Source organism: Myiozetetes cayanensis, unplaced genomic scaffold, assembly GCF_022539395.1.
Source record: "Myiozetetes cayanensis isolate MyiCay16 unplaced genomic scaffold, myiCay2020 scf32, whole genome shotgun sequence".
NCBI lineage: Eukaryota > Metazoa > Chordata > Aves > Passeriformes > Tyrannidae > Myiozetetes > Myiozetetes cayanensis.
The window spans coordinates 3,217,570-3,241,272 of NW_026087544.1; the positions used below are offsets into that span (position 1 = coordinate 3,217,570).

Sequence of the window (23,703 nt, forward strand, 5' to 3'; positions counted from 1 at the left end):
CCCTTGCAGGAGGGTGGCTGCTGTGAGCAGGGACTGCTCCTGCCTGTGCCTTGGGGGGGTTCCTGCTCCTCCTGAGCCACGCAGGAAGGTCCTGCCTGTGCTGGGAGCTGGGGATGGGCAGTGAGTGCCTGTGGAGTGGGGGACTCTTTGCTCAGCATCCCCAAGCCAGGGCTAATCAGCCCTGCTGCAAGCTCAGGGCAGCCCTGGCACAGAGCTGCTCCTTGGCAGGGCTCTTCAGCTCAGTTACTAATCCCAGGGCTGGGAAACAGTGTCTGTGTTATCCTGGGACCGAAACAAGCCTTTTCTCCCTCACTTTGCAGGGGGAAGTTGCTCAGAAGTAAACTCAGCTCATTGCTCGTGTCAGAGGCCAGAGCAGTGAGTGGCACCCTGTTATCCACGCTGTCCTGGATCCTCTGTCCCTCATCTCCAGCGGGATGCACTTCAGAGGGAGCAGCACCAGAGGAAGACGAAATCATTTGGCAGAGATTTTGGACAAGTCCGTGGTGGAGCTGGAAGTGCAGCCCCTGCTGGAGTTGGAGATGCCCTTTTGCCCCACGGCCTTTGGGGACACAGGGATTGCTCAGACGAGCCTGTTTTCCCCCAGGCTGGCCCCGGAGTTCAAACATCCCCGGCATTTTCCTTGGGTGGCACCGACGTTCCAGGCCAAGAGCCAGCCCAGGAGCCAGCCCCCCGTTTCCTGGCAGGGCTGGGGGTGCACAAGGAGCCCCTTGTGCTGCCGGGGAGGATGCTGAGGGACGATGCCCGGTGCCCACGTGGGATGGGGGTGGCAGCGCAGGGTGTGCAGCGGTGGCAGCTGCTCCTCCTTCCACAGCCCAAAAATCCAGGAACAAAGGACGAATTCACGGGGCTGGGAGTGGCTCCCCGTGGGCTGTGAGCACACTTGGAGCTTTGTGGAGCTGGCAGGGGCAGGGCTGGGCAGCCCCTCACCCCCAACACTGGGTGACCACCCCTGTGTCCTGCACGGGACCACCTTTGCTCGCAGGACGCTGCCGGAGGCTCCCGGGATTCATTTCCATGGAGGGCTGTTTTTCATCCAAGAAACCTGAGAAACCCCTGGCTCTCCTTCAGAGCAACCCCAGTGGAGAGCAGCAGGCACCGCCAGCCCAGCTCCTCTGCACCATGGAAGTTTACCATAATCCTGCCTTTTCCCCCACCCCTGCAGGTGTTTTACATATAAATCAAATTTCTTGCACCCCTTTGGAGTGAGGGATGGTGGGGCTGAGTGAAAGGAAGCAGTGTTGGAGCTCTGCTGCCCTTTCCTACCCAGGTGGTTACAAATCACTGGATAAACTGACTTCAGCTCCCTTCCACCTCCACTCACCCTCCCCGTGGTCGAACTGTGGATACAACATTTTGAGGGCTGCAGACATCCAGCATCCTACTCCCATTTTTCCTTTAGCTTTGGAAATAAGCAGTGTCAAGCTGCTGTGTCGGTTTGGCTTAAATTCACAGGAGAACTCATTTGATTTGGAGCCGTTTGCGTTATTAAATATGACGGCACGGGAGCCCCCGGGGGATAATCCTTTATGATAAATGATGTTTGAAATGAGGGAGACCCGATCCCGGCCGGCTCAGGCTCCAGTCACAGCTAATCTGCAGGAACAAGGAAAGGCACAACAGAGCAAAGGGCAAGGGCTGGATGTGGACAATCAACCTGCAGCACCATCAGTGTGTTCCAGCAAAGACACAGCATCTTTCTGGGTGCTTCTTTCTGGATGCTTCTCCCTGTAACACTTCCCTGGAAGGGCTCAAAAGCCGTGTGGGTGTGGCACGTGGGCACAGGGGTCAGTGGTGGGCCTGGCAGTGCTGGGGGAACGGTTGGACTTGGTGGTCTTGGAGCTCTTTTCCAACCTCAGCGATTCTGTGACAAAGCCAACACTTCCCCCTACCTGAGGGTTTCTCTCTCCTGTAACGTGCACCTCGGTCCACTCTCGATGTGGTTCAGTGCAGAAGCAGCAGAAATCTGGCAGCAGAAACCTCAAATGCAAACAAAAGCCTCTTGTTTTCTGAAATCCCTCTGGAAATGTATGTGGGTTTTAATGGAAACAAGGAAAGCATCCATTTTCTGCAGGGCTCCAGCACAGGGAGACACTTATTTGTCCTGTCAGGCTCTGTTTGAGCCAAGGGTAACACACCTTTTGCTGCCCTTGGAGGGAAGTTTTCTCATCTGAATGTATTGATTTTGGTTCTGACATGAAAATCCCTGGTGCACAGGGAGGATAAATGCACAGAAAGAGGGACCTCAGCTTTAAGAGAAACCGTGGTGAAAGTGTAATCTTGGTATAGTTTGGGACTTAAAGGGTTAACTCAGTGCCCTCTCTCCCATGAAAACTACCCCAAAGGAAGTTTTTCTCCAAGAGACTCTCAATGTGCTGTTTGTTAGGAGTTGTTTAAAGGGTTTCCTCGTTGCCAGTGAAACCTCAGAGCTCTTCTGCCTCCCTGCCCAAGATTTCAGGCCAGATGGGCTCAGGCTAAAGGAGGAAGTGAGGAAATGTCTCTCCTCCTTGGTACTTGCTCTGTGTGCCCGAGCCAGGCTGCTATTTTGCTGTGTTAAAAATGGCTTTCTAACTGTGTCACAGCTGGGTGCACATTTCCCACCGGCTTCTGCAGGAACAGGGCCTGGATTTGCTGCCCTGCTGAGCTCAGGGTGTTCCCATCCATTCAACGCACGATGCAGGGGCTGATTAGCAGCCAACAGGCAGCTTTTGGCCCTTTCCTTCTGAAACAATCAGTGTTTGGGGCTTGACTGAGAAGGATTTGGTGTGAGATAAGCTTCCCAGAGCGGGGCCAGGACTGAAGTAATAATTGAATAAGTGTGAGGTGGTGAATGAGACACGTAGGGATGAGTCAGAGCCAAAGCTGCCCTTGGGAAGGAGGGAAAAGGCTCCTTGGTGTCTCCTCTGCCGCCTGCCTCTGGTGGGACTGAGCTCCTCGAGCTGCTAGAAGTAGATTTTTTGGGGGGAAAGGCCAGGGAGGGAGTTCCCTGGGGGCTGTGCTGGTGTCCTGCAGCTCAGGGTGCTTGGCCACAGGGCTGGGTTGCTGTGTTGGGATTCTGCTTCTTCTCCCTCATCCACGCTGAGGTTTGGGGTGCCAGGGCCAGGACAAGGTGCAGTGAGGGAGGGACAACATCCAGCACGTGGAACTGGAGCTCAGGACCACCCTTGTTCCCACCCCTGGAAGAAAACACATCCCTGTGTGTCTTCCCCTGGAAGATGTGAATTTATTTGCTGCTGTCTGATGTGAGTTGTGCAGTCCTGACAGGCTCCGGGCTGTGCTGTTGCCATCTCACTTCCCTTCTGTTGGATTTCCCACTTGCTTTAATTTTTTATCAGTTTGGTTGCTGCTCTCAGCAGAGGCAGCTCTATGGGAAGGACAAGAAATCAAATGTTTATTTTTAGACGCTGCCAAAAGAGTTCAACCCAAGGCAAATACAATTACTTCAGGTTGTGCACAGGCTTCTGAGAAGCAAAGGAGGAATATTTTCCAAATGGGAAATGCCCTAAAACCCAATGCCACGAAGCCACTGGGCAATCAGGGCATCATTATTAAGCCATTTGAAGACCACATTCAATCCTAGTGGAAGGGTGGAATGAGATGATCTCGAAAACCCCTTCCTAACCCAAACTATTCAGTGATTCCAAGGGGTGGGAGATGGTCCCACTGCCTGCTCTGGACACCCCACTGCTGCCTCACATCCCCCTGGCCACAATGACCCCATCCCACCCATCCCCTTGCTCGGGGCAGCTGAGCTGGTGCTGCTGCTCCTGGCAAAGCCCCTCCAGCTCTGCCAGCCTGCCTCTGTGTCCTCTGGGAGGTTTTTCTGCTTGAAGGGGCCTCCCAGATGCTATTCCTGGCCCAGTTTTAGGGCATCCACTGCCTGAAGCTTCCGCTGGGCTGTTTCTGGAGAGCTCGTGGCCGGGGCAGAGGAGAAGGGGTGGCAGGGGAGGCTCCTCAGTGAAAGCCTTCACTCTGTAATTAAGCTGAACAAGAGACTCAGTTAAATCTCTGGTTCCCTCGCTCTGCCTGAGCGAACACAAAGAGGAGAAAAGGCCTGAACCAGACAATTAAAACAAGCAATAAAATTGCACAGAGAGGTCCGTGGAATGATTTTTTTTTTTTCTTCCCTGACACGCTCGCCCCCAACAAGTGCCACATGTCCTGTGTATAAATAGCAGCTGCCCAGACTTGCTTAATCATCCCATTGTTGCTTTATAATATTAATTAAACATTCCTCTGGGATTGTTTGCATCCTAATTAAGTGGGCAACTTACAAAAGGCAGCGAGGAAACCAAACAAGTGTGTGCAGGGGGTGCACAACCCGATTTTGCTAAACTGTGTGTCCCACAAAATAAAGTTAAAATTGCAGGGCTGTGGTTTAAAAGCACTTTTAATAGTCACCAACGCTGGGGACTGTTTGATTAGTGGTTCTGGGGGATCAGGAGTGGTTTGTTGCTCTGGGAGGGGCAACGAGGGGGGTTTTGGGGGCACTGGAAGGGATGAGTGTCCCCCCCCATCAGTGTGACAGGAGCGAATCGTCCCTGGCAGGGACCCACTGATATCAAAGGGCCAATTAATCTGCAGCTGCTCCGCTCAGAGGGAAGGGGATGGCAGGAGACAAGGACCTTCTTGAATCGGCAGCTGGGAGCCAGGGCCACGAGGAACCCTGGAAATCCCATTGGGCAAGGGAGGAGTCCTGGAAAACCCCACTGGACAAGCGGGGCTGAAGGGGCAGGAAGGGATGTGGGGCCAAACCCACGCGTGGAAGGATTTTCTGGAGCATGACCCTGGCTCCCTGGTGGCTCCGGTGCTGGGGGAGAAACCTTCCCCAGGGGACACAACCCCACAGCCCAGACCCCCTGTCTGGGCTCATCCTCCCCATCCCCTCCTTTCATGTAGCACATTGTTCCCGGCTCAGCCTCCTGCACCCTGCAGGGATGTGCTGTGAATTACCTCCCAAATTATGTGAGTAATTAAAATCAATGAGAGGGTATCCTGTTAAATAAGGTAATTAGATGAGCACAGCGAGCAGAGATGAGTGCAATAGCGTTTTTGTTCTCCTGCCTGGAGACAGCTTTTAACTCTTTCCCTCTTGTGTCTTGCCCGGGAAGGGCAGGGAGGGCTCCTCGGGGTCGTGCCCCTCTGTGCCCTCCACTCCTCCCAGCGCTGCTTCCTTCAGTGCTTCCTTCAGACCAGGATTTTCCTTCCATCCCCAGTCTCCAGACCTGTGTTGTGCTGCAACCTGAGGGCTACAAACATCTGAAGCTCTGAGAGCACAGAACTGCCTTTAAGCCCACTCTGTGGCAGAGGCAGACACGGCTCGTGCAGCTCCTGCAACTGAGCTGGAAACCGAGGCCCCACGGAGTGGAAATGGGAATTATCTTGATGTGCATAATGAATTGTCTGAGCCTTCCACCCCCAGGTCCCTGTCCCAGGGGCAGAATCCCAGCCTGGGCGTTTTTCCATGGCCTAAACTGGGCTGTGGGGATGGAAGGGATGAGCAGCAGCAGGAGCTCAGGCTGGGGCAGCCAAACTCCAGCTCTCCATGAACACCCCGGGTGTGTTTAGCAAGGCACAAAGGTTTGATGTGTTGCCTTAATTCCCGAGGAAACTAACTGGCTGAGGAAGCCAAGTGCTAAGAGTCATTTTTGTTCCATTCCTGCTGGTTGCAGGGCAGGGAGAAGCCTCAAGTCCCACTGAGACACACGTGGGTATCTCAATCCTTCAGCACGGGATGCTGTCAGCTCCGAGGGGGCTCTGGTGAGGGTAAAGGCATCTGGCCAGATGGCTCTCATTGCAGGGCTGGAATCTAAATAATTAATTTATAGTATCGTGTTCAGGACTTTGCTGTCTCCCAAAGGAAGCCCTGAAAGGTCCTTAACTTGGCGCTTATTTTTTTCCAGCTGCGACGCACAGAGAGATGCGAGTCCCTGCATCCTGCTGGATTTTAAGCTTGGTTGTGATCTTCCCAAGGTAGTGAACTGTTGCAGAGATGTGCCACATCTAATTACACTTGAAATCATATTATGGCAAAGGACCTGAGCCACTGCTGGGGAACATAATCCCCTCGGGTAGGGATAGGGGGAAACCCACCTTTGACGTGCTGCAGGGGTGACAGGTTGTTCTAGCAGGGATTTAAACACACACACACACAAAAAAGGCAGGAGCACACCCACACGGAGCCTGGAGCTCCTCCCAGGTGGGATGGTTCTGGTGGGATGCTGCCACGCTGTCACCCCGCTGTGCTGCCCCCGGGGTTGGGCTCCTGGAGGTGATCCAGTGCTGGCACTGCACCCCTGTTCCTAAGCAGAGGAAGAGGAGGGAGGAGGAGGAGGAATTGCCCTCTGGGTGTCGGGAAGAAACCACAGGGTTTGCTGTTTTCTGGGCAGGGTGTCTTATCCTGTCCATCTCTGAGTGATTTAGAGGTGCCATAAAACCTCTGAGGAAGGAGGACTTTTGCTCGACTTTCCTGGCAGTGCCTCTTATCTCCAGTGAATTGCCCAATGCTCTGCTTGTAGCTGCAAATAGAATGTTTCTCTTGTGAAAAAATACGAATTCCTCTTAGGAATATATAAGTTCTTCACCTTAAAAAGGCAAATAACACATAAATTCTGTGAAAAGCTCAGATCCTCTTGCTGGCAGCATCACTGTCATCAGCGACAGGTTTAAAAATCAGGCAAGCAGTAAAAACAGCAAGTCCCCTTCTTGAATTATTTCAGATCCAGAGGATCTGGTCTCTCCTTTTTTTTTTTTTTTTTTTTTTCCTCCCCCCCAAGCAGAGCTCAATTCAGGGCACAGGAAACTCAGCACAAAGCCTCCCCTGAATGGGTTTCCACACCATTAGCATGAGCGCATGCAGATCAGGCAGCTGCAGCATAAACGCCTGGCTGGCTGCCTTTGGGTGCAAAACTCCCAGTAATTGGTCTGGAACAGGAAGAACAGAGGAGGAGGAGGGGGGAAAAAGTCTGAGCAGGTAGTTCTGGAGAGCTGCAGCTCTCTTGGCAGAGCAGGAGAGAGGCACAGACCAGCCCCCCAAGTCCCCAGGACACTTTTCCTGCTGGGAGCAGAGCCACTGGACACATGGGTGTGCCTGGAGAGTTTGTTCCTCGCGTTACCCCATAGCCTGGCACAGCCTCTGCCACCCAGTTAAACTGGGACCCCATTTCATGCTGCCCTTTGGAGGGAACTGGTGCTGCAATGCCCTCGGTCTGGGCCAGAGTTGAACAATATTCCCTGCCACATTCCTGCTCTCTGAAAACACCCAGCCTGTCCTCTGAGGGGACTCTTTCAGTCCCAGAAGACACAGAGAATACAGAGAGTACAGAAAATATAATGTGGGGACCTGGAGTGACCCTCCAGTTATCCCAATCATGCAAAGGGAGGTTGTTGGTTGCTCTCAGCGCATCCATTTAAGAACAAATCAACTGCTCCATCAGGCAACTGCTCATCTCAGTCCCAGAGTCTCCTCCTCTGCCCGTGGAGCCTTCAGAGGTGACAGTGCCCCTGTCCCTGCCAGCCCTGGCCAGGCTTGTGGCTGTGGAGGCAGAGCAAAGGGACTAATTAACCCTGACAGGACGTCACGTTCATTATCTCCGGGCCTGAAATGTCACATCTCCAGCTCCAGCCACTGCCAGGAATGCTCCAGAGCCCTCTGGGAAGGTCCAGCCTGGATTGCTGCGTGGGCTGTTAATGAGGGAAAGGATCTACCCCCCCCCGTTTGCCTGGGCAGTGGGAGCCCCCATGGAGGTGCTGGAGCAGCACAGGGTCCGTGTGGGAAAGCTGGGACAGGCACCTCTGTGCCACCAGCTCTCTGCTCCTCCTCTGTGCCAGGGATGCTCCTCTGAATTAACCTCCAGCCTGCCCAAGGTGAGGACTGACTGGGATCAGGCATTTCTTCTTTCTGGAATATTGATTTTCCCCCCTTTCACCTTCCTGTTCAGCCAAAGACAGGAAATCTGAGCCAGCTCAGAGGCTTTGCTCGGTACCGTTCTTGCAGGAAATGCTCCCAAAATGAGGAGGAGTCGCTGGTCCCAGCCAGGAACAACCCCTCCAGTTGCAGAAGGGCCAGTGAGGAGGTTGGGGACATCAGCCCTGTCCAGCCATGCATTGCTGAGCTGAGGGGGTGATGGGGCTCCCCCAAAAGCTGCCACAGCTCAGCCTCGCTGAGGCAAATTGTTGCAGTCAACTCATTTTTATTTATGCTCCAACACCAGCACAGGAGATTGCCTGCCAGCTGGAAGGGGTACCATTCCCTGATTAGCAATGCCACGTGGATACAAATGAACTTGAACAAAAGGGAAGAGAAATAAAACACAGCCTCCTCTGCGGGGATGTGCTGCACAAACGCTGCTTTAAAGAAGTGGAAGAGCTTCTCTTGCTGTTTAATAATACCAGGAAGGTGATGGGGAATGTCCTGGAGGGAATAAACCAGTGCTGGACTTCAATTAAAGTGGATCTCAGTCCGGCCAGGATGCAGTGATTGGTTTCTTTCCTGCTGGATTCAGCACGAGGGGAATGGAGGGGAAATTGTTGTGTTTGCTGAGTCCACGGTCAGAAAGCCTTTCAGGTCAGTTGGGCACATCAGCACGGATGATTAACGGGGCCAGAGCTGAGCATCGTTTGGGACAGGAGCACTGGGAGGCCTCAGCAGCAGTGCAGGTTTGCAGGGCACAGGAGACCCCCCTGGTTTCAGCAGGAAAATCCCAGAATGGTTTGGGCGGGAAGGGACCTTAAAGCTCATCCAGTCCCACCCCCTACCACGAGCAGGGACACCTCCCACTAGCCCAGGTTGCTCCAAACCCCGTCCAGCCTGTCCTTGGCACTCCCAGGGATGGGGCAGCCACAGCTTCTCCAGGCAACCTGTGCCAGGACCTCACAGGGGGAAGGATTTCTTCCCAAAAATCCAATCTAAACCCACTCTCTTCCAGTTTAAAGCCACTGCCCCCCATCCTGTCACTACAGAACCAGCACACACCCCCCGTGCCAGCAGCAAAGGAAACCCCTCCGTGGGGCAATGAGCCCGTGCTGTCCTTCCCTCTCGCCCAGCAGTGCCCGAGGAGCCCCCATCTCCCTGTCAGGAGTGTAAGCTGCGAAATGGTTTTGAAAATAAAGGCTTTTTAATTACAGGCCCATTTGTGAGCCTTCTGGAGGCCATCTGGCTGGGAGGGCAGGGTGTCAGCCCGGGCACACCGGGAAGGGAAAGCCCAGGGAGGGCCGAGCAGGGAGCGGCTCCTGGCAAAGCACTCGATTAACGCTAAGAGCTAAATCCTCTCTCTACATTAAGCCATGTGGGCCTGATCCAGCTCCTCTCCGTTCCAGCGGTGCCAGACCCGTGCTGGGCTTTGGGTGTGCTGCTCATCCAGCCCCTGGATGAGATGGGATAGAGATTTCTGAGCTGCATTTCCCGGGACAAGTTCATGGGGGAACCTGTTTCTGTAATTATTGTCCCCTGTCTGGGATTAAGCACTTCTGTCACTGATGCACAACACAGCCAGGGCCTCGTTAGAGACTGCCATTGTGCTAATTGGGTAGGTTTCATACTTAATAATTTCGTGGCAGTTACATGAAAAAAGAAATTAAAAAAAAAAGAGAGGTAAAAACCATTACAATTTCAGGAAAAGTCCCTGGAGAAGTGAAATGGTAATTCACAAATCCAACTCTGATCTATTAGCTCTGGAGACTAAATTAGGGAGGATGTCTGGCTTGGCTGCTATTCTCTCTTATTTGAATGTCTATAAAGAATATTTATTAAATATTTTTTCTCTGAAGAACTTTGAAACGCAGCTACATTTACTCACCATTTCCAGGTGCCTGTGTGAAACCAATATCCCACTGAATTCGCCCCTGGAAAATCCTATTTTAATGCAAAACATCCTTTGAAGAAACACTTAACAGGCAGAGAGGACATAAATATATTTAGAACTATATTGGGTGTTTTGTCCAAAGAGGGTCTGATCCTTTGGAAAAGGAAGAAATTAAGGAAAGCACTGTCCTCAGGTGTCCATCCTTTGTCCCTGGAGCTGAAGGGAGCAGCAGTGGGTGCTGGTGGGCTCTGTCCCTGTCACATGGACTGGGCAGTGCAGCAGGAGTGATTATTTCGGGTGGGAAAGGAACACGTGGGTGGCAGCTGGGGCCGAGAACTGCCCTTTCCACGTGAGACTACAAACAATAGTGTCCCCTTGGAGCGGGGCTGGGTCTGGCAGCTGATCCCTGAGCAGCAGGAGCACCCAGCACCACTCTGTGGGGCAGCTGTCGGGAGCATGGAGGGGCCAGGAGGGCTTTTCCCCCGGAGAAACCTCCTGTTGGTTCCTCACCAGACCCTGTGGATGAGGGAGAGGCCCCAAAGCAGCTGCTGGGGTGTGGGATCAGCGTCCATGAGGTGCCACTTGTGCTGGGAGAGGGGCTGTGAGTCTCTGAAGCCCCCGCTCCGCAGGGCGCTGGAGGTGGGATGGCACCCATGGGTGGGGGGCGATCCCTGAGAACAGGTTCCCCACGTGCATTTTAAGCTCCAGGTGTCCCTCTGTACTGCATAAATACATCCTGTCACCCTGGGTAACACAAAGGCCTTGTAGAGGCAGCCACCTGCAGGGTTGTACCCAGGACCTCTCCACCCCAAGTGTGTCCCATGTGGTCGTGCCCCTACCCTAGCCTGGCCCTCTCCTGGTGCCCACCCCACCCATCCCAGCTGAGGGCAATGCCAGTGACAGGCTGAAAAAGCCCCTGGTGGGGATGTTTCCCTGAGCATCTCCCCCTTCACACCCTCTCCGTGGGGCTCAGCCTTGGGTGCCAGCCAGGAATGTTCTCCCGGGGACAGGGGGTGCCCAGGGCTGGGTCCCCCAGGTTGTGCCTGAGCTGAAGGGAAGCCCAGGGGTGATGCCACACTTCCCAGGACTGAGGCTGGTGCAGGAAAAGCTCCTGCTCCCTCCAGAAAACTCCTTCTGGAATCTCCTCTTTGCTGACCCTCTGGAAAGGGGCAGGGAGGGCGCGTTTGTCACAAACAGGATGAACTGCTGATAAAAGGGCAGGAAAACAAAACACTTTAGCCCTTCAGCATTCAGAGAAATTAGGAAAAGGGAGGGAAAAAAACCAGCCCTAGAGCCTGTGAGGAGGAAAAACAAAAAGCTTGCCTGCAACTCAGGGTCCTGAAAAAGTGCTGAGCACGGCCTTCGGATGCTGCCCTGCTCCTCTCCTTGTATGGGCACAAACAGGGCCTGCCTTGTGCCTATATTTAATTTGCAAGGGTGAAAAAAAATTCTCTCTCCGTGCCTCTTGCTCCACTGGCCTCTCTCTGCCTGGGGAAGTTACAACAGGAATAGAACTGCACGTTTAAAAAAAAAAAAAAACAAATAAAGAAATAATGCCACAGCTCGCACATAAGCCCTTCCTAAACTTGGAGTGAGTGGAACAGGTTTTTGGAACATAACACTGTGGCACACACGAAGCATCTGCTGAGGCTCATGGCTGATGGAGAGGGGGGGCTGCAGTGCAGGCTCTGTGCTGTCTGCACACTCTTGTGGCTCAGGGATTCACCTCAGGTTAAGTTCCTGGACACTGTGGGGGGACAGGAGGCTGTGGCAGGACCCCCAAGGTCCTGTCCCCCTCCACAAAGCAGGGGTTGTGTGGCTCTGAGGCTCTTTCCTTGGCAGCAGTTTCTCCCCCAAACTCTTCTCCCTCTGCCCTCCCTGGTGATGGGGGAGAAGGGTGGATGTTGAGGTGTCACCTGAAGGCTCTCAGGGTTGTGCCTGGGCTGGGGTGGGAGGTGTCTCTGAAGCAGCACTGGCACCCTGGCAGGGACCTCTCTGCCTGCAGAGTGATTTACAACCTCTCCTTGAATGGAAACTCTGCTGGCTGCTCCCCAAACTCCCTGAGCCCAGCTGGGAACAGCCTGACACGGACCACAGGCTCCCCGTGCCAACTCCCCCCGATGATCCACGTGTGATTCCACCCCAAAAGGAGAGGAGCAGGACCCAGGGTGTCCCACACTGGAGACAAAACTGATTCCACTTTATTGGAAACTCTTGGAGAGTCGGACACTGAAGAACTTGGTTCTGTCAAGACAAGGTTTGTACAACAACAGCAACAGGAAACACAACAATAAACAAAGCTTTTAACTTTGCATGTGAAAACTCCACAATTAACTCTTGCAATGTTGTATCTGGTGCAACCTGTGGGGACAAGGGGAGGGGAGAGGGGTAAACCCCACCAACACCCCCAGGGCCACAAACCCCCCTGCAAGGAGCTTTGTGCCCCGCTGGTTTAACTGGCAGGGGAAGGAGAGGTGCTGGGAGCACACTGGTTTAAGGGCAAAACTCCCCCAAGTTGGGGTTTCACCTCCTATTCAGTAACTGTTTTCAAGTCTTATAAATTCAAACTTATTCCTTTCCATTTAAATAACAAGTGCTTCGGGTACAAGGCTTGGGCTGCCTGGTTTCGAACCCAGTTTCAAGTGCACACAAGCAGGAATAGATTTTGTTTGTTTTAAAAAACTATATATATATTTGCACACTCATACACACACACACACACACATGCACACAGTGGATTTTGTGCTGCAGCCATTTTAGCTGGAGATGATGGAATGGGCCCGGAGGGGCTGTCACCAGCCTGGCCCCAGGAGTTGGTCATCCATGGCACCCTAAAGCTGCTAAAGATTCGGATTATTTTTGCAAATACCAAAACTCTGTGTCAGCTGCTGCTCAGGCTGTCCCAGAAGATGCAGTTTTCCACCTGCGAGAGAGTGAAACCCACAGCATGTTTTGCAGAGGACTCCTCTCACCTCAGTCCACGTGGTGAGCTCAGGGGTCCCCTGAAAAGACAAGTGTGGCCTCCAGCTCCTCTCTAGCGTGGAACAAACGCTGGGCAGGGCAGAGGACACGGACAAACTCAGACCCAAACAGCTGTGTTGATGTCAAACCCAGACTGGGCGTAGTCTCTGGCCTCGTGGACTTTCTTGGTGCCCGTTTTGGGGCGCTCGCTGTGGCTTTCTGCCTTTGGGCACCTCTCCGCTTTGCCGTGATGGCTCCCGTGGAGCGGGAAGTAAAACGTCCCCTTGAGCTTGCTCATCTTTTTGGATCTCTTGGAGATCTCGGGCTGTTTGTCTTCGGGGGAAGCCAGCAAGGCTTCTCCTTGAGCAGCCTGTCTCGGTCCGGCCGGACGCTCCTCAGGAACTTCTTGAAGATGTTGGCCGTGAGGGAGAACTTCCTGCAGAGCTCCTGGGACCTGCTCACCGACAGGGACGCCTCGCCCTTCTCCCCCTTCTTATCCAGCTCCGGCAGGTCCAACCAGTTCCCAACCAAGTCCGCAAAGATGTTGTCCCCCAGCACCAGAGGCTGCCGGTTCCTGCTCTGGGACATCAGGGAGGACGTCCAGTCGTGGCCGTCGTCGCAGCCCGGGCACTCGTGGCATTCCGGCCACCCCCCGGCCGTGCCCTGCACGCTGCACTCCAGAGCCCTGGGGTGGGCATGCTGGGCTCTGCTGGACACACAGGAAGGTTCTGTTGGGGCATAAACACCCTCCCCACAGAGGCTCCTGGAGGAGCAGGGGGTGTCTCCGAGGTGCTCGCCGTCCAGGAGCGCGGTGGGATGGGACAGCCCTGCTGGAAGTGGGAAGGATGTGGGGCTGTGCCCCTCCAGGGACGCCTCCCCCCGCAGCCGCTCGTCCTGCCAGGCCCTGGGAATGTCCCCCCGGCTCCGGCAGCACCGCAGCTGCTCCACCCCACAGCCCGGGCTGCGGCTCCCAGAGATGTCCAACTGCTCCAGGGCTGTCTGGACCTGGAGCAGCTTCAGCTCCTGCAGGGCCCCCATCATGCAGTTCATCTGCTCGTGCAGCCCGTCCCCGACCTCCTTCATGGAGAGCTGTGGAGGGAAGGAAGCACAACGTTGGATCAGCGTCCCCAGGAGAGGGCAAGAACATTTGGAGTGAAGACCTCTTCCTACTGCCTGCATTTTCCAGGCACCCCCCTATCCCGTACCATCTCCATTCCATTGAATTTTCCTTAGATTTTTCTAGGAGTTTCCCCTCTAGGAATCAGAGGAGCTGACAGAAGTGGGTTGTTTGACCTGACAACAAAAATAAATAGTCTGAGTTTCCATTAATTGCTTGGCAGGAACCCAAGGTGTAGAGCTATGAATGGTTTTTGGCTGCTGCTGGTTTTAGCATATTCTTCTGCTTTTTGTGCCTTTTGTGCCCTGGCACCAACTGAAACCAGGAGCCAGAATAATGAACCTTGTTCCTTTACCTGAAGTGCTAAAGTAAATTAAAAACAAACCCCACACAACACATCTTCAGACCTGAACACCCTCCCCGCAGCCACCTCTCGCTAGAGGACAATCAAAGACATTTCAGTGCACTGGAAATTTCGTGCAAAGCAACCAACAAACTCTAAAATTACTTACATTCCAACTAGGAATTCTTTGATTCCCAGGCTAGGACCTTCAGCAGCAGCTCTGCTTTATCCCTGAACCTCACCATAAAGACTGAACTTTCTACACCAGACTTAAAAATAAGCAAGTTATTCTCCAGGGCTTCTCCACTCCCCCCTCTTCTCTCTCGCTCTGCTGCTTTCTCTCTCTCATGTAGGATCTGGATCATATTCCCGAAGCGGCACCATAAAACAAATGGGCTCTACTTTCCAACAGCTGCCACTTATTTTTTTAATTTTTTTTTTCCCCAGCAGGGAGGGGGAGTGGGGAACGGGCAGGAGAAGGGAGGAACAGCAGGGGACAGCGGGGTGGAGGTGAAGCCCTGTCACATCGATGTAAGGTGGTTTGCACAAGAGATTACCACTGTCTAGGAAAGCTCCAGCCTACGCTGCCACAAACAGTTTAAAAAGGCTCAGCACCGTTTTTGTACAGCAACAGATCTCAAGATCAGGGTGGGAAAAGCCTGATTTTTTTAATTCTTATGCTGGGCTTTACCTTCTCACACTTCATTTTCTCCGTCTCCTTCATTTTAACTAAGTAAGTTCAATTACTTGCTCCATTTCCATCTCTGTACGTGGATGGGAGCAGTGAGAAGAGCAGCCTCTCTAACAAGCCAGCTCTGTAACTGCCCAGCAGTTTCTGACCACAAATCTCCATTTCAAACCCTAAGAACCTAAAACTAAACAGGCTACGATGATTTTTCAGAGCTTTGCTCTCAAGAAACTTTATTTATCAACCAAAACGAGCACACAAGCTACGAACACACAGAAAATCTGTGTTTAGCCTCCTGCTTACACCGAGTGCCTCCAGCTACCTCATTTTTTTTTAAGATCAGCAAATAAACTACTTCTGCAGACACGCAAATGATGTCCCACTTCCAGCCTAACTGAACCCTGGCTCCCCACACCAAGCTGGGGCCATATGCTCCACCAGCCTCCGACAGAACTATCACCTTACCTCTCCAGATTGGCTGCAGTGCTGCTCGTCCTAACCTTTCCTGCCTTATTAATGGAAGCCTGTTTTATCTGGGGCTTTGCAAAAAGCTGGATTTGGAGCCAGCTTGGCCCCTCATTGGCCACTTCCCACCAAATCCCCCGGCTGGTGCAGGGCTGTAATCGCTCCGTGGGGAGTGACGAGGGTCCTGCCGTAATGACTGGGCTGATCAAACCCTCTGGCATCTGCTGGGCGGCTCTTGTTCACCTCATTGATTCAATTAACTCCCCCCCGATGGTGGGAGCCTCAACAATTCCTCAGGCAGGCTTTAGGAAGCATTAAAATTTCATAGGCAGCGTTTCCAGTCGCTGTGGTCGCTCCTCACGGGTTGATCCAGTCACACACACCCCCGCCCCCGATAAGAAAAGACCTGAAAAGCTCAGAATCCAGCACTTTTCTTCCTGAACAAAGGAGGTGGATCTGCCAAACCTGGTGCCAGAGCCAGCCTGGGGAGCCTGAGCCACTGCAGAAAGGACTGGAGATGTTTTCAGCCGTGGAAAACCTTTCCCAGAAGTGACTGAGATTTGGACACTTCCCCCTCGATGCCCAGGCTGAGCTGCCCCCCCTGTCAGAGTAGGGGAGGGAGGAAAGGGGGTTTTCAGGATGTGACTCATTTGTCCTGTTTCAGTGACCTGCTTTGGGTGGGATGAATCCTGCCCTCCAGCCTCGGGGTCCCTCTGGCAACGTGAATCCCACCACCAGTAAGAGTTTCTAAACATCCTGAGGCTTTTAACTCCGCCTGATGAAATTCTGGGTTGTGCAAGATAAAAAAAATGAAGCAAACCAAGCCCCTTCTGCTTTATCTGGTATCTGCTCAGTCTTTTACAGACCTGGAGAGTGAGGGAAACCCAGCCCAAAGTGAAGTCACTGCCTGGTGATGACCAAACAGCCTGCAGGGCTTGGATTCCATCCACCTGTAATTATCCTGTGGTAATTAAGAGTATTCACCTTGGAAAGAAAATTCTGGAGGGGAAAAAAACCCTTCTTCCCCTGTGTCCCAACTGCCATCCTCTGCTCTTTGCCAAGAAGATCTCGGTGAGAACTGAGAACCAAGACCAGAGAGGCTTCCCTGAAGGACTCCAGCAAAGGAACAACGTCCCAGAGAAAAGGGACCATCACCCTGGCAGGGGGTCAGAACTGAACTATCTGGGCTGCAGGAGGAAAACAGGATTCTGCAAATAATTCAGCACAGTGGGCTGGAAATCAGGTGCACTGATGAAGGTGATGGGAGGTCCAGGCTGCAGGGACAAGCCCTGTAGCCTCACCAGCTTTTGGTCACACACTTCATGTAGGAGAAACAGGAATCTGTGATGAACTGAAGTGCAATTCCAAACAGAGCGTGAATGTGACACAAACCCCCAGAGAGCCTGGATTTGGCATGGAGAGAGCCCCTGACAGAACTTGCTGGGGTTATGCAAGTGACATTATGTAAGCTGCCCACCACGGGCACCAGGAGATGTTCTGGCTTGTGCCTCTTTGTGAGCTGCAAATCCCAAACTTGGGCTGCAGAGCAGAGTGCAGGGGCAGCAGCATTCCCGGCCAAATTTTGGGTCCAGCACAGTTCCTGCTCATCAGCATCCTCCCTTCTTGTCCCTCCTGGTCTCTCCTCAAGGTGCACAAACTCATCAGCATTTCAAAGGACTCCTGGTGTCTAATTTGAGACCCTTTGTGCTTCAAAATAAGTGGTGGTTTGACACCCCTGCTTCCAAGAAAAGCCCTGTTAGAACTATGATAACTTGCAGGTATCCAAATCTACCTCCACAAGCCAGCTAAAAATCAGATGCCTCAAACTGGATCTCATTATTCCTGAACCTTTTGCAATCCCTAAAAGCTGGCATGAAAAATTTTATGTCTAATTCTGCACAAGCCAACTCCTGTCTTTTGGAGCAAGACAAGTACACGCAGGGCTGGGGGTGACGTGCGTGTTCCACTGCAGTGCCTGGGATGTGGTGTGTGATGGGAGAGGTTCCCTTCTCCAGCAGAAAACCTGGATCTATCCTCCTGTAAAGGCAGCTCTGGCTAAATGCTTCTCCCAAAGCAAAGCTCATTTGAACTCCAGACACCCCAAGCGCTGAAAAGCGAAGTGCAAAATTCAAAATTCCACTTGCAAATGATCATCAAGGAATATTCAGTATGGGGGGGGGCAAACAAAAAATTGTCAGAGTTCAAATATGGAGGGTTTTTCGCACTGGAAATCTTCCATTCTGAGCAGCAAAGGCACCAGTTGCTTTGTGAGCCACCTTTTCAATTATGTCCTCAAAATATTTATTCCCAGAAGTACAACCACAATGGGTTTTTACACAGTTTGTGAGTCAATGATCTCCCACCTCTCATTAACACAGCAGGAGGAGAGTTTGCCCCAAGGAACCTCCTCCAGCACTCACTGCCATTTCACCAAACTCAGACCCAAACACCCGAGACGTGCAAATAAGGGAGATTTTTCCTCCTCGCTTCCCACTTCCCAAGGTAAATAAATAACTTTTTTAACCCACTTTGGGAACTAATTTTTTTTTATTGCCATCTACCTTCGCTGAGCTCTCAAGAGTCCAGTTCCCATCAATCCCCTTGAGCCACAGCTGTCTGTATTCCCAGCCCATCCACACATTTGGCCTGCCCGGGGCTGCAGCAGCTTTGGGATGCTGATGGGAAGGAAGGAAAATCCCAGCAACATCCCCCAACCTTCAGCAGAGCACAGAGAGCTGGGCAGAAGAGCCCTGAGTGTGTTTGTCCCCACGAGGAGGAAGACAGATGTCCAGCTCTTAGGGAAAAAGAGCTGCAAAGAGAGGAAGTTATTGCTAAGAGGACAGGAAAGAGCAAATGGCAAATAGTTCTTAATAATAGTTCTGATGGGCAGCAGAGCCAGCGACAAACAATTGGTATTTAAAGGAGGGTGACATAATAGAGAGCAAAATTATTTTAGAACTGCTGAGCTGACCATATTGTTTCTGTGTTTTCCTCTGGGTCACTAACTGGATTAATCTTCAACAAGCCTGCAGTTGTGGCTGGGCATAACCCCTGCTGCACAGCTCACTCAGAGCTTCTCTTCAGCTCCATGGCCCACCTTTCTTTCCCTTCCCTTGGTCTTCTTTTAGTCCTTCCACTTTGCCACAATAACTTCAAGTCTCTTTTTTTAACCTCTTGTCTTTCCAGAGTGTTTTAGGTGTAAATGAGGATGTAAACTGTGAGCTCACAACATGTGAAAGAGGAAGGATGCTGAAACTGTACCAAACACTCCCCCCCCAACACAAGAGTTTAAATAGATCTGAAACAGATGTTATCCATGAAAGATGTGGTTCACATCACTCCATTAACCACCTTCCTCACTCAATGGCCTTCCTTTCCCACTGGGATGATATTGTTCTGTGCTTCCCAATAACACTTGCTACGTTTAAAGGCAAATTAGAAAAATCAATTCTCTACAAGCAGGAAACAAATGGACCAAAAAGAGCTCCAACAGACTCCTTCCGACTTTTACTCAGAGATAACAGAGATCAAAACCTCCATGGACAGACTGCTCATTGAAGGTGATGGTTAAAAGTGCTGCTTTTCACCCCAGGTCTGCTTCCCTGGGGATCTGGTCTTGAAATTCCTGAACGCACGAAGCTGGGAGCCTAAAAAAATCCATCATCACCTTCAGGAGTCTTCTCTGGAAATAACCAAGCAGACAAAGCCTGTGACTGCTTTTTCTCCCCAGTTCTACGTGACAGGACATCTGCTGTCAAGTCACTCCTTTGCACCTTCCCTGAAGGAACACCGAGGAACGAGATCCTGCCATAACCACCCAAGTTTCTGACGGAGTCACCTCTAAAGGGGCCATTCTATCAGCAGAGACACAAATGGAGCTGCCTGTTCCCACCTGCCGGAGTTGGGAGCAGTGACACTGGACCCTGAGGTCTGTTATTTGTGCCTGACACATCTGCAAACCAGGAGGAGCTGCCCCTTCAGAAGGAGCAGTAATGAAAACACAGCAGATCCTCTCGGAGCGTGACACAGTTACCGGAACAGGGCCCAGTGTGAGACAGAGAGTAAAAATAATTGGCTGTATTTCTCTCTTGGACCAAATGTTCTATTCCTGCAGGATATTCATAGCAAGAAACACCGTCTACCAGGACATAAATTAATGTAAGGAGGGAGTCAGACTCCATCAAACTCAGTAATTCGATGCGTTTATGACAAATGTGCAGGGAGAACGCTCAGAAGTTGAAGTCAGAGTGGTTGTTTTAAATAGCTGCTTTAATACTTTTCCTCCTAGAAAAAAAGCAACAGAAACCCCAGAAATAGGCTGGATTCCTCTAGAAAAACGTGCAAAGTAAAGTTACAACCACAGCTAATGTGACTGTCACCCCTTGCCTGTTACAGCCACTGATAAATCTGCCCCACGGACTCACCAGTCCCCATGGAAAATAAGGGATTTGTTCTTGCTGCAGATGAGTCCCAAACCCCCATCCCACGGTGTGTGTGCTGATGTCGCTCCACAGAAATGCAAGCAATCCCCATGTCAGAGAGTGCAGGGAGGTAATGCCACGTGCAGAGCGAGGCAGGGAAATGAAATTCCTCTCTGCTAATCCCTCAGCAAGACAATTCTTGTTAAATCTGATCTTTCAGCTGAGATAACGACGTTGTGTGACTCCAAGAGCAGACAACGATTCTGCTGTGCCTCAGGATGGTGTTTCCAGAGTCCAAAAGGGCTTCAAGTATTGGGATTAACTGCATGAATGGAAGATTCTGGGGCACATTTCACGACTGCCATAGGAAGGGCAGATGACAGGAGTGGAGAAGCACAGCTCATTCCACCACCAGACCTACAAACCAGCACTGCTTATTCTCACAAGCCACACCGTGTCCATAAATCTCCAGGGGCTTCCCAGGGGTAGAACAAGGTCTGATGGATTTTCTGCACCCAGGGATGAGGTGCAGAGAGCTGGCACAGCTTGTCAAAAGCAGCTCCACGGGCCAGTGTCAGCCTGGGATGAGGATCCCGGCCCCTGATCCCACCACGGGCTGGGATGAATGGCTGTGTCAGCTGAGGCTCTCCTGGCTCTGAAGCATTTGCCTGTGGAAGCTTCTGAATGAATTCCAGTCAAAGGGACACCACACATGCCAGAAACTATCAGCTTACAATGGAAAACTCGCGGCTGGAATAGGAGATCTCTCTCTCATTGACTGGAACGGGGCAGATTCATCCCTGGGAGCCCTGGCAGAGCTTTCCCACAGGACATGGGAAGAGCAGGGTCAGCACAGCTGGACCAGGCTCATCTGTGACCTCTCTGGCACAGCATGGTGTGGTCTCAGTGCTCAGGTGAGATGTGGGGGCACAGCAGCAGCCCAGACCCAGCACACCGTTATTTAAATATGTTTTGAATGAACAAAGCAAGAGAAATCAAAACCAGAGCTGGAATCCTCGAATCTCACACTGCCGGGGGATTGAGCTGCACTCCAAGATAACCTTTCCTTGGGAACTGGGAACTGTGGCAACATCCTCTGCTTTTTGAGAAACTCCCCTCCTCAAAACCAGCCAGAAGTCTTGGTTTACCAAAGCAGAGGCTGTTTGCACTGAGATAAACTGAACTCCTGGTAACTCCTCTCACTTTGCCATGTGAGCAGCCTGGTTCCTCAGAGTGGGAATTTCTGCAGAACTGCCCTGCAGGACGGAGCTGCTCCTCGGACACAACACAAACCACTGTGTTCCCAAACCCACAGGGATGCCCTGGAGCTGGATTCCCATTTACTCCACACAGAGGTGGCTCACTGTCTCCATCTGGCCCAGTCATTCCCACCATTCCTGCCCTGTGACTCCTGGTTATGGTGCATTTAATGTGCGAGGCATGACCTGCCCAGTAATGAAGAAAGTGGCAGAGCAGCAGGATCAGGAGCTCAGTTCCCACTCCCCATCGGGGCAGATGGGCCCAGCTGTCCCTCGTGCTGCTCTTTAAAGAAACATTAATCTATTTTAATTCCAGGCTATCATGACAGTATTGATTTTTAAAAGCTGTTATTGCTCAGGATACCATTTATGGTTGTTTTAATTAATGCAGTTGCTCCAACCTTCGCTAAGTGCAACCTGCAGCTCGCTCGAGCTGCAGGGGAAGGGGAGGGAAGTGATTCCAGGGGTGAGCTGGAATTGTGAGCACACCCGTGCTCACAACTGCACTCTGACACCCTGAGAACTCGTGTTAAAGTAAGTTTTTAAGTCTGAATAACAAAAGATTGGGCAGTGGAGGGAGAAAGAATGGGACCAGTAAAAACCAAATGAATGAAGATCCAGGCTGCTTTCACCCAAGGTGACAACTGTCCCTTCCCAGTTTTTTAAGCCAATCATGAACCTAAATTTATGCCAGGCTAAGTCTTGGTTTACTAATGTAACAGAAATTGTGCACATTTAGAACTGAAAAAAATCTATTACTGCATCATAGCAAGGGTGTGAATAAACCCAGAATTTTCTCATTTTAAGGAAATGTTTGTTTGTTTGTTTTCATATTAAGCATGAGAGATCTGCCTTCCTCTTGAATATACTGACTTTTCTGAAGTTATGTTGTGCACTACAAAACAGGAATGTTTTAGACTCATGTAAAGGTGTAATATTTAGGCTTCTCTAAAAAAACTGCTCAGATAACAGAACTGATTTGTTTAGAAGACAAAACATTGATTTAGGAACCTTACTCTTAGGATGCTCTTTTCGAAGTTACTCCTTTTACCCATCTCACCTTCCAACTCAGATTTTAAAGACCTCCCAGAGGTCCCTGTACACGTCCTGGTCTGCAGTTTGCATTTCATTCATCGCACCCAGCTCACAGCACACCAGTGACTCTCACTTTGCCTTTGTTTTAGTTTGTCTTCCAGCTCCTGTGTTTGCTGGGGAAACACTGGGAACGCCAGCAGGTTAAATGTCACTGATGCCACATTTATTGAGAGTAAAAGGCCACTGCCCCAGCCCACGTTTCACAAGATCTGGAGGAGCACAGGGATCTCCGGCCCTGGTCCTGCCCTGGGCGCAGCTGGAACTTCGCCTGGCTCTTGTGTGGCCTCGAATGGTGCTGTCACACAGGGAACGCTTCCTGCAATCCAGGCATGACAGCGGCACTGCTCACAACTCCAGGGAGCACAACAACCAGCCGAATGCAACATCCTTCCCAGCCCAAACCGGCAGCTTATTTGTGCATTCAGAAACTTCACCCACCCGCTTTTCGCTCTGCCTTGTCTTCCCCTTTTGTTCTCATTATCTATTTATCAGGATAACGCACGAGTCGGGAGCCAGACCCGCTGGGAGCCCTATTTCGGGAAGTATCAGCTCTTCCTACCAACCCACCCCCTGCGAGCCCCAGTGCACCAACAATCCCTTCGGGCTCGTGGACAAGCCCAAGCAAGTCCGGGGAGCGGGGTTACCACCTGAACAGGAGCGGGAGGAGGGCGAGAACAGCGCTGATTCCTGACAAAGGCTTCCCTATTAAAGAAGTATTTTCAGAGAGTATCGGCAGCGCAGAGCGCTCCCTCCCTTTACATCCCTTTTTATCCCTATAAACTTATTCTTAGCGGAGATCTCTGTGGGTGTTTCTCTGATTTCTGACCTGTGCTGGCGGCTTGTCCCTAAAGCCCCGCACGCCCCCGGGCGCGGTTTCTCTCCGACAGACAGACGGACGGACGGACGGACCCCCGAGCAGCCGGCGCTGCCCGGGACCTGCCCCCCCGGCTCAAAGCAATGGGAATGCCGGGACTCCCAACCCCCGGCCGGGACCCCCAACCCCCGGCCGGGACCTGCCTCTCCGTTCACAGCAGTGGGAGCGCCGGGACCCCCATTCTCCGGCCGGGATGGGAACCGGGACCCTCAATCCCCGCCCCACGACCGGGACCTGCCTCCCCACTCACAGCAACGGGGAGCGGCGGGACCCTCGACAGGGACCCAGCGGCGGGACCCCCGACCCCTGAGCAGGATTTGCCTCTCCTCTCACAGCGACAGGAACAGCAGGACCCCCGCTCGCCTCCCCCTCCGCTGCCGCTGCCCACCACCAGGAGCCGACCCTTCTCTCGGCGCAGGACGACCCCCGGGCGCGGCGCCTCGGCACCCACCGCCCCCTTTCCTTCCGTCCCTTTTTCCTTCTCCTTTCCTCTCCTTACCAGCTCCTGCCGCAGGCGCCGCAGGTGCTGCTCCATGGCCCGGCTCGGCGCGGCCCGGGCGCGGGCGGGGAGCGGCGGGGGCCGTGCGGGGGGCGGCCCCGGGGGGCGGTGGCAGAGCGCGGGGCCGGGGCCGCGGGTGCTGCCGGAGCGGCCGCGTGTG

General features: G+C 52.4%; 1 protein-coding gene across 1 annotated transcript; it reads right to left on the reverse strand.

Moving 5' to 3' along the window:
• Positions 1-11,992: 11,992 nt before the first annotated feature.
• Positions 11,993-23,651, reverse strand: INKA2 (inka box actin regulator 2). The gene is given in 3 exon segments (XM_050326715.1): positions 11,993-13,118; positions 13,121-13,871; positions 23,544-23,651. Coding segments are annotated over 3 exon segments (1,005 nt in total). The 5' UTR covers positions 23,580-23,651; the 3' UTR covers positions 11,993-12,900.
• Between the last annotated feature and the right edge of the window lie 52 nt (positions 23,652-23,703).